The sequence below is a fragment of the Eulemur rufifrons genome, chromosome 20 (genome assembly GCF_041146395.1).
Source record: "Eulemur rufifrons isolate Redbay chromosome 20, OSU_ERuf_1, whole genome shotgun sequence".
NCBI lineage: Eukaryota > Metazoa > Chordata > Mammalia > Primates > Lemuridae > Eulemur > Eulemur rufifrons.
In genome coordinates this window covers 16,185,480-16,196,241 of record NC_091002.1, presented here as the reverse complement: position 1 = coordinate 16,196,241, position 10,762 = coordinate 16,185,480, and the positions used below count along the sequence as shown (strand labels likewise).

Below are 10,762 nucleotides of genomic sequence, written 5' to 3'. Positions count from 1 at the left end.
GGTGGAACCAGGAGCGAAGCCTGATGCTGGTCTCCTAAGATACCCTACTCCCCTCAAGACTGAGGCCTTTCTCTGCAGGTTGCTGGCTTGAGGGTAGCCATCTCCTTGGAGAAACCCTCTCCCTTTCCATCTCCATTGGCTTCATAGCCAAGGTCCCCTCCCGATCGCCCTAGGGTCTGTGTTTGGCTTGTAGGCCTACCAGGATGGAGGGGCATGCTGAAATGGAGATGCTGAGGACACTGACGGGGCCCTCCACAGGAGAGGTCAGCGTGCACCTGGTGGCCAGAGACAGCCCAGGTTCCGGTCCTCATCTGCCCGCTACTGCCTTCATCATTCCAGGTACGTCAAGCCAGAAGTCTGGGAGGGGCATCCCTATGGTGGATCCTGGAGGGCAGATAATACTTGCACTTTCCTACACCTGCCTTCTTTCAACTTCCCACACATGCATGGCAGGATTGAGGGAGAGCCACTAGGCTCATCCGTGTCGTGTCTGCGTATCTGTTTACAGCCAGCTCTGCCACCCTGGGCCTGCCCAGCAATGCCCTGGATGTCTCCTGCTTTCCCCGGGACCCAATCCACATAGGTGCCCCAGAGCAGGTGGCCAACAGCGAACCAGTTACCGCCACCGTTCTGCCGCAGCTCAGTGCCGGGCCAGCGGCCAGCTCCAGCGCCAGCACAGTGCGGCTTCTGGAGTGGACGGAGGCTGCAGTCCCGCCCCCTGGGAGCGGCCTGCGGGTCAGTGTCTGTGGGGATTGGCTAGGCCTCCCGAGCCACAACTGCGGGGCGGGGCCTACAGGCTCAAGGCTGGGCCTGAGGCAGAAGGGGGCGAAGCTGGGGTGGGGCTTTGAGTGAAGGACTTAAGGGGCATAGCTTGGGTGGAAGCACTCCCAGGCCCGAGGGTCTCTGGGGGCATGGCGTGGAGTAAGGTACCCTGGGACTGGACATGCAACTGCCCAGGGGCGTGGCTTGGAGTTAGGTACTCTGGGACTGGGCCCATGTGTGTCGGGGTGTGGCTTAGAGTGAGGCATCCTGGGATTGGACCTGCAGGTGCCTGGGGGCGTGGCTTGGCGTGAGGGGCCCTGGGGTAGTAGCTTGGAGCGAGGCCCCCAGGGGCCAAGTCTCGAGGCGTGCTGGGGGACGCGATCTGGCATGAGGCGGCGAAAAGGCGACGGTGCCAACTCCAAGGTGGGTCAAGGGCCGGCGCAGGAATCGCGATCCTCAGACCCTCCCGCGCTCCAGTTCCGGATAAGCGAGTACACGCCGCTCAACATGGTGGGAGTGGAGCAGCCCCAGAGCCCGGAGCTGAGGCGGGAAAGCGTGACCCAATACGAAGATGGCGGGCCTCCGGCAGGAGATGGCGATGCGGGCACCCAACAGCCCGGTAGGAGTCCCGCTCCCCGGGCCCTGAGCTGGGACCCTGCGCAGTTGGGGCGAGGCCTGAGCTCCCCGAGGAGCCTTGGTGGGGGGGGGCGTGGCCTGGGGCGGTTTCTGCAGGTGCACCCCGGGGTAGATCTCCAGGTGGAGAAGACTAGGGAGGATGTCCAGTGCGGAGATGGGACCAAGATGGAGGCAGGGCCTGAGGGGGCGTGGGTGGAGCCTGAGTGTGGTTGTGATGGGGTAGGAGGCCTGAGGCCCATTTGGCCTCCGCAGAGGACCTCCCCCAGAATCCTCCAGAAGATCCCCCTCAAGAGCCCCTCGAGGATGATAGCACCTGCCAGTGCCAGGCCTGTGGGCCTCAGCAAGGCGCCGGTCCAGATCTTGGTTCCTCCAATGATGGCTGCCCTCAGCTCTTCCAGGAGCGGTAAGGGGAGGAGGTCACAGCCCTACTTGCTCTGACTTCAGCCCCATTCCTGTTCAGGGCTTAGGAGAGGGGTTGGGTGGTGCAGGGCAGGAGGTTCCTCTCCTAAGGCTGCCCCTCTCTCAGGTCAGTCATTGTGGAGAATTCCTCGGGCCGTGGCAGCGCTTCTGAGCTTCTCAAACCCATGAAGAAGAGGAAGCACAGGGAATACCACAGCCCATCAGAGGAGGAGTCCGAGCCAGAAGCCATGGTAAGAAGAGGGCAGTGGGCAGGGAAGGGGGAAGCTAGAGCCTGTGCCGCAATTCCCACTGTCCCCTCAATCAATCCAGGTCTTGAGACTAGGCCAGAGAAGATATTCATAATGATTCACTTATCATATTTTGGGGTCCCATCTTGAGTCAGATCCTATACCTGGTAGGAGGGAAATGAATTAATCACTCTTCTGATTTTCTGGAGCTCCTATCTTAGTCCACTGTCATGGTTAAGACATAGTCACTTGAACTGGCACCCAAAGTAGATACACAGGCAGATGGAAAACTCCACTGCTGGAGTCCAGCACGTAGGCCAGAGGCCAGGGAGCACAGGGCTTTAGCTGCATAAGCTGGAAGAGACAAAGCATGAAGATTCTACTGGACGTGTAAAATCAGCACAGAGCAGACTTTTGTGTGCTCAGTTTCTCTACCTGGTAATAAGGAGAGTTGTAGTCCAGCTGTGTAACCAGGATGTGTGTACTCACATGAGTGTGTGCCTAAGTGGTAGGAGGTTGTCTGTATTTTTACTGGTAGCCTAGAGGAAATTCTATCTGTTTGGGGTAGAACACCACATGGCCAGAGAGCCAGATAGGGGCCAGAATCAGAGGCTAGGGCCTCACCCTAATTCATAAGGACAGGAAGCTGGGATCAGGCTTGTCTTCTACAGGAGAAGCAAGAAGAAGGAAAGGATCCAGAGGGACAACCCACTGCTAGTACCCCAGAGAGTGAGGAGTGGAGCAGCAGCCAGCCTGGTATGGTGGCCTGTGTGTATATATTCGTGTGAGGTGTGTATAAACCTTTGGAGGTGTGAGACTGGGAGTGTGGGTTATGAATGTGATGGTGTGTTATGCATATATAGATGAGCATGGGTTAGTGTGTGTGAAAGAGAGAAAAACAGTGAGAGACTGTTTATGGTGTATACATTAGTATATGTCTGTTCTTAGCGGTTATATTATGTGTTTGTTTATCCTCTGTTATCTAGTTATGAGTAGGCCCCACTGCCAGGGAGGTCCTCACTCAGTATCTGAAGATTTGAGCAGCCTTTACTGGCACCACATGGCATTGCTTCTCTTTGGTGCTATAGGCAAGGCTGCCCTACTTAATTGGTCTGACCTTCCTCTTTGGGACCCCATCCTGACTCTTTTATTAGCATTTATCATACTTATAATCACCTAGATACTCTACAGCAATTTATTTAGTCTGTCTTCCTCCCTAAAGACTTAGATTTCATCAACACAGAGACTGAAATGTTTTCTTTTTCTTTTCTTTCTTTCTTTTTCTTTTTTATTCTTTTTTTAAATTTTTTATTTTTGAGACAGAGGGTAGAATGCAGTGGTGTCATCACAGCTCACTGCAGCCTCAAACTCCTGGCTCAAGGGATCCTCCTGTCTCAGCCTCCCAAGTAGCTGGGACTACAAGCATGTGCCACAACACCCAACTAATTTTCCTATTTTTAGTAGAGACAGGATCTCACTGTTGCTTAGGCTGGTCTCGAACTCCTGAGCTCAAGCAATCCTTCCGCCCTGGCCTCCCAAAATGCTAAGATTACAGGCATGAGCCACTGCACCTGGCCTCTTTTTTTTTCCCTTAAGAAATGGGGTCTCATTATGTTGCCCAGGCTGGAGTGCAGTGGCTATTCATAGGCATGATCATGGTGCACTGTAGCTTCGAACTTCTGCGCTCAAGCAATCCTGCTGCCTCAGCCTCCTGAGTAGCTGGGAGTATAGGCATGTGCCACTGTACCTGGCTGTTGAGTCTGTTTTATTAATCGTTGTATACTTAGTGCTAGAGCCTGGTGTGGAGCAGGTTCTCAATCAGTGTTTGTTCAGTAGGTGAATGAATGATGTGTATGTTGGTGGTTCCTCTTGGACTATGCTCAGTTGCCTTAGTTAGTGTCTTTCTCATCCCAGAGAGAACCAGAAAGGTGAGGTCAATTCTTAGGATGTCCTTCTGTCCCTTGATGGATCCAGTGCCAGCTGGAGGAGTCAAGTCTGTGTCCAGAGCTCTGAACCTCATGGTGCTTCTTCCAACTTCTGCGCATTATAGCCAAACCAAAATTTCACTGCTCACCTAAGGCAGTCACATCAGAAGGCAAAGGCTTAGCTCTCTTAAGTTCATGGTCTCTTAAGACACGGAGAGGAAAGAAACAGTGACCAACTACTATTGGCTCAAGTGCTCTATCTTACTTAGGGAAATAGATTCCTAAATCAGCATTCGTTTAGCTGGGTCCTGTTGGCCAGCACAAAGTTATCTTTTGATTCATGCCACTCATCATCTTAACTGTGAACATTAATGTGACACTGGTTTCTGGGTATTTTTCTTCCATTCCTTTTTTCTTTTTCCCTTTCTTTTTTCAAGGAAAGAAATTGTGAGTAGATGGAAGTTTGCATTTATGATGAAAATGTTTTCTACTCATTTTCTGGGTCTTCTGACGGAAGAGTCTGGGGTAGGGATGGGTGTTGGGATTGTTCGAGCTTCCCATGCAGTTTGATAGCCACCTATTCAATTCATGTCCCACAGACCTGACATAATCTAGTGTTGGTGGAGTACTCCAGTAGTTCAAGAGTTAGACATGTGTGACTCATGTACACACTCGGACTTTCTCTCACATACATCTCTTTTACCTTTTCAACAGCCATTTTGTGTGAATGATCATTTTCTGACACAGCATTGCAAGTCTTTACAATTTATTTAGTCATTAATAGCTATTCTGTTTATGTTAACAGTTACAGTAGTCCTCCGTTTCCTGTGGGGGATATGTTCCAAGACCCCCAGGGGATGCCTGAAGCCGCAGATAGTACTGAACCCTATATAGTATGTTTTTTTCTATATACACATACCTGTGATAAAGGTATGATAAAGTATATGATAGACAAAGGGATGATTTTTGTCTTGGGTGGGACAAAGTGGGATGGTGCGAGATTTCATCATGCTACTTGGGAGGGTACGCAATTTAAAACTTACGAATTGTTTATTTCTGGAAATTTCCATTTAATATTTTCAGACCACCGTTAATTGTGGGTAACTGAAACTGCAGAAAGCAAAAGCTCAGATAAGGGGGGGACTACTGTACTGATATTCTCATGTCATCTCTCATTCTGCCCACATCCAGATCAAGTATCTCTAGTGGTACTCTTCAGATCAGCCTATTTTAGTCTTTTCAGATTCAGAGCGAAGAAGCTTCCCAGGGGAGTGAGCAGCAAGGAGAGAGAGATGGGAGGAAATTACTGTGTTTATTTCTAGGGATGCACCATTGAAGAACAGGGTTACAGCAGGGGAAGGAAGAAACAGTAATGGAAATAGACAAGGAAGAAGAATAGAACTAGGAGAGTGTAGTAAGAAAGAAGTGCCAAGATGGAATGAGTGGTTGGTAGCACATGACCATCAAGAGAGTTAAAGAGGCCAGGCACCATGGCTCACACCTGTAATCCCAGCATTTGGGAAGCCGAGGTGGGAGGATTGCTTGAGGCTAGGAGTTCTAGATCAGACTGAGCAACATAGTGAGACCCTGTCTCTAAATACATCTATCTATCTATCTATCTTAGCTTTGTGTGGTGGCTTGCGCTTGTAGTCCCAGCTATTCAGGAGGCTGAAGTGTGAGGATCGCTTTAGCCCAGGATTTGAGGTTGTGGTGAGTTATGATTGTACCACTGTACTTTAGCATGGGTGACAGAATAAGACCTTGTCTCAAAAAAAAAAAAAAAGAGAGAGAGAGAGAGCTTTGAGGAATAAGAAAAAGCCACTGAATTTTGACCCTAGTAATTCAAGAGAGCAGTTTCCCTAGGTGTAGAGGTACGCATGAGACTGGGTGATTAACAAGGGAATTTGTCAAAAGAATATAAAGTTAATAATATCCCCTTTTTTATTCTTATTCTTTAAGTTTTTGTTATTATTATATTTTTTAGAAAGGGGGTCTCATTATGTTGATCAGGCTGGCCTTAGATGCCTAGGCTCAAGCATTCCTCTTGACTAAGCCTCCTGAGTAGCTAGGACTACAGACTGCCACCATACCTAGCTTTCTTCTCTGGCTCTCTTTATTTTTTTAATGTCTGCAGGATATTTTTTTATTTCTTATTATTATCTATGCCTTCTCTGTTTGTTTCTTTATTCTTTTTCTTTTTCTTTTTTTTAAGAAACAGGATCTTGCTGTGTTGCCAGGCTGGCCTTGAACTCCTGGGCTCAATCCTCCCACCTTAGCCTCCTGAGTAGCTGGGACTACTCAGTGTATGCCACTACATCTGGTTTTAGATACTTATTAATCTTATTTGTCTTTTCCTTTTTTTAAATTCTTTACTTCAATTTTCTTTCGTTCTTTTTTTTTTTTTTTTAAGACATGGTCTTGCTCTGTCTCCCAGGCTGGAGTGCAGTGGCATGATCATAGCTAACTGCAACCTCAAATGTCTGGCACAAGCAATCCTTAAGCCTCAGCCTTAAGTAGCTGGGACTATAGACATGGGCTACCACGCCCAGCTAAGTTTTTATTTTTTTATTTTCTGTAGAAATGAGGTCTCACTATGTTGCCCAGGCTAGTCTTGAACTTCTGGTCTCAAGCAGTCTTCCTGCCTCAGCCTCCCAAAGTGCTGAGATTACAGGCATCACCCACCATGCCTGGCCTACATTTTCTTTTCTTTTTTTTTTGAGACAGAGTCTCTCTCTGTTGCCTCGGCTAGAGTGTCATGGCGTCAGCCTAACTCACAGCAACCTCCAACTCCTGGGTTCAAGCAACCCTCCTGCCTCAGCCTCCCGAGTAGCTGGGACTACAGGCATGCGCCACCATGCCTGGCTTATTTTTTCTATATATATTTTTAGTTGTCCATATAATTTCTTTCTATTTTTAGTAGAGACAGGGTCTTGCTCTTGCTCAGGCTGGTCTTGAACTCCTGAGCTCAAATGATCCGCCTGCCTCAGCCTCCCAGAGTGCTAGGATTACAGGTGTGAGCCACCCTGCCCAGCCCATTTTCTTCATTTGTGAAAGAACAACAAATACCCGAGTTAGCTACCATGCCCGGCCCTGGCCTACATTTTCTTTGGGTTGATTTTACTTTTCTTTTTCTAACTTCATGAGACTAATTTTATTAATTTCAGCCTTTCTTCTTTTCTAATGTGTTCATTTAAACCTGTCATTTTCCTCCAGGTCCTGTGCATCTCACAGTTTTTGATATGTAGTATTTCCGTTATTGTTCTTTTATTTAACAATCACAAGTGCCTACTCTGTACCAGACACTGAACTAGATGCTAAGAGTTTAGTGTATACATTACTAGCACTTAATGAGCTCAGAGTGTAGGTGCAAAGATAGGTAAGTACACAGGTAGTTATTATGTAACAGTATGATATGTGTTATGTTTGAGATAGGTAAATACAAGAGACTGTCACAGAACAAACTCTGCCTCATGGAATCAAGGAAGGCTTCATGGGGTAGGTGGGGTGAAATTTTATCCATCCATCCTTATTTAACAAACATTGGTTGACCATCTCTTCTCTAGGTGCTATAGCTATGACTGAGTGTTAAAAAATGTAAAAAAGATAGGAGGATGGGGCAAGGTGGGGTCAGGATCTTTGAAGCAGAGGTAGCAGTCTGTGCAAAGGCCCAGAGGCACAGCGGCATGGAAATGCATGATGAAACTGAAGTGATAGAGTGGCCAGTTCACCGTGGGCTTTGTGTGCTATAGAAAGGTGTTTAGATTTTTGATTTTTGGTTGGAAATGAGAAGACACTGTGGAACTTAAAGCAAAGATAAACACATTTTTAATTTAGAGATATTCTGGCAATAGAATAAATATCTGCGGCAGAGAGATTAGTTAAGAGGCATTTAGGCTAGGTTCAAAGCAAGACGGACAGTAAATGTGGAGAAGTGGGGGTAGATTCAAGAGCTACCTTGGAGTTAGAATCAACAGGACTGAAAGAAACAGCAAGGCGATGCTAACCTGGCATCCTGAAGTCTACTCTCTCTTCTTTCCCTGCTCAGTAAGGATGGACGAAGACTGAATGGGAGAACTAGAGGGTTTCTTGAGGGAACATAGTAGGTGATATGTTATAAGGGACAATCCAAGTTTCACTCAGGGCAAGGATAGTTGGAAGAGATGTGCTCTAGATTGGCGTGTCTCTGAGAGGGTTTGATGGCTCAGTTGATCATCTGATGAACAAAATACTTGCTTTGGCCCAACTGGATCAGGTAGTTGGGATCTCAAGGTTTGGTACAGTGACAAGGAATTTAGGTAGCTGTAAGACAGGTGTTTCTAGCCACTTAGATTTCAACAAAGGAAAAGAGCATCTTTCTGAGAGACAAACCACTCTAAGCCTGAGTGATCCAGGGCAGTAGCCAAGTGGTAACCAGGGTGAGGCAGAGCTAGAATCCAAATCAGGCAGACTTAATGAAGACCCCGGAAGGACCAGTAACACGAATGTATTTCATAAGGATCTTTTGTACATAGCATCTCTCAGTCATCATAATGGCCCTCTGTGGTAGATGAAATTATCTGCATTTTACAGGTGACAAAGTAGAGACATAGAAGTTTCCAGAAGAAGCTGGAGCTATTTACCCGAGTGATACCAATTGATTCTTTTGAGTTACTGCCTCTTTAGTTATCTGTGGCCTTTAGTTGAAGGCAGCTCCGGCTGACCTGGTCACCATACCTTACATGTAACTGTCTATTCTAGCCTTCTGTGTTGGAAGCTAGGACTCCATCTCAGGCTAACTGAAGGTTCTGTGGGGGAATTCATCTCCCCTCCCCAGGATCCTGAGACTTCGAGGTATGGGCAGGACCTTGGCTGTAGGCCCTGACCATAATGTGTGCACCTGAGTGTGTGTGTGTGCACAGCGTGTGTATGTCTAGAAGGGCTGCACAATCAGTCCGTCCACTGTGGGGGTCCACCGAGCACACATATATGTACATTTGTTTATGTCTCTGTATGCGCCCATAAGTGTTCAGAGGAAGAAGAATTGAAAAAACTGTTTCTTATTTCTCTGTGTCTTTTCTCCTCCATTTCTTCCTCTTTGTTTTCCCTCTCATTTCTCTTTTTCCTCCTTTCTTTTTGAGCTTAGGTGGCACTGTGATTAAGTCCTCGGTACAGACTTGTCACCCAGCTTTGTCCTGTGTTACATCTCAAAGAGCAGGATTTCTCTGTGGCTGAGACTTTGTAACCTCAGTTAGTTGCTGTGTGATCCAAAGTACTGCTGACTTGCCGGGCACAGTGGCTCACGCCTGTAATCCTAGCACTCTGGGAGGCCGAGGCGGGAGGATCGTTTGAGCTCAGGAGTTCGAGACCAGCCTGAGCAAGAGCGAGACCTTGTCTCTACTAAAAAAATAGAGAGAAATTAGTTGGACAACTAAAAATATATATAGGAAAAAATAGCCGGGCATAGTGGCGCATGCCTGTAATTCCAGCTACTCAGGAGGCTGAGGCAGTAGGATTGCTTGAGCCCAGGAGTTTGAGGTTGCTGTGAGCTAGGCTGACACCATGGCACTCTAGTCCAGGCAACAGAGTGAGACTCTGTCTCAAAACAAAACAAACAAACAAACAAAAACAAATTTTTGCTGACAGTGGCCCAGGGTTTGGGGAGGGATGGGCAGAATTTGGGATAGCCTCACCTGAGAGCTGTGATTGTGCTACTGTACTCCAGCTGGGGTGACAGAGTGAAACCCTGTCTATAAAAAAAAAAGAATTTGGTCAGGGAAATTAAGGAAAGTCATACATCAGCTTATCTGTCTCCTCTCCACAGCGACAGGTGAGAAGAAGGAAGGCTGGTCATGGGAGTCCTACCTAGAGGAGCAGAAGGCCATCACTGCCCCGGTCAGCCTCTTCCAGGACGTGAGTTGGACGATTTCCACATAGGAAGAGCTTATCTTCCTAGTCCAGGGACTTACCACCAAACTTAGGCCTTCTGGTGTGTTCTGTGTCTGACATTCCTCATTGGACTGGCAAAATGGAAGAGGGAGAGACTGGTTAGGGCCCAGAGTGGACAAGGGCCTGCCATAAGAGGCTGCCATGGTGGGAAGAAATAGGGAGATGGAACCTAGGCTTACCCATCACTGGGCCTGCAGACCTGCAGACTGTTGAATCCTGGTGCCTTCAACTCAACTCAATTCAGCACTGAACTTTCCATGACTTGGGCAAGAGAGAGTCCTTGAGTCCAGCCCTGACTCAGCCCCCATTTTTCAAGGGACCTGGGAGCTATTCTGTCCCTCCCAGGATCCCTGCAGTAAAGATCCCCAAATAAGTTGCCCCCGTGGTAATGCCAGGCGGGTGGGGCCTAAAGGCAGCTCCTTCACCCCAAGCCCACTAGGCAAGGCTAAGGCTGGATGGAAGCTGGGTCCTCTCCACTCTGTGCGTTGACAGTCCCAGGCAGTCACTCATAACAAGAATGGCTTCAAACTGGGGATGAAGTTGGAAGGCATTGACCCTCAGCACCCGTCCATGTACTTCATCCTCACTGTGGCCGAGGTGAGCTGGGGCATGGTACCACCTTGCTAACGATGGCTCTCAGGGTAGAGTGATGGAGCCTGCTGGGGACAGGGAGGGAGGCACTGCCCTACCCTCAGAGCATACATGGTCTAGTAGGAGGTTAAATTGGAACACACAGAAAGCTTAAAAAAAAGAACAAAAACCAGATGAAGTGTTAGGGGTGGTGCTGTTACTGAATGAGCATATGCCGTCCATGCTGGGAGCCCTTGAGGAAATCCAAGGACTCATGCCAGGGATGTTGGCATGAGT

General features: G+C 48.1%; 1 protein-coding gene across 2 annotated transcripts in view; it reads left to right on the top strand.

Moving 5' to 3' along the window:
• Positions 1 to 203: 203 nt before the first annotated feature.
• The window catches only part of L3MBTL1 (L3MBTL histone methyl-lysine binding protein 1), a 28,525-nt gene continuing 17,966 nt past the window's right edge, over positions 204 to 10,762 (top strand). Inside the window, exons 1-8 of one of the 2 annotated variants that reach the window (XM_069495641.1) lie at positions 204 to 339; positions 509 to 735; positions 1,240 to 1,381; positions 1,651 to 1,801; positions 1,925 to 2,048; positions 2,717 to 2,801; positions 9,771 to 9,859; positions 10,388 to 10,492. In XM_069495641.1, the coding sequence (XP_069351742.1) occupies positions 204 to 339; positions 509 to 735; positions 1,240 to 1,381; positions 1,651 to 1,801; positions 1,925 to 2,048; positions 2,717 to 2,801; positions 9,771 to 9,859; positions 10,388 to 10,492 (1,059 nt within the window). Of the gene's footprint in view, positions 340 to 508; positions 736 to 972; positions 1,382 to 1,650; positions 1,802 to 1,924; positions 2,049 to 2,716; positions 2,802 to 9,770; positions 9,860 to 10,387; positions 10,493 to 10,762 lie in introns of those variants that run through there. The other variant, XM_069495643.1, reaches the window with a different exon arrangement.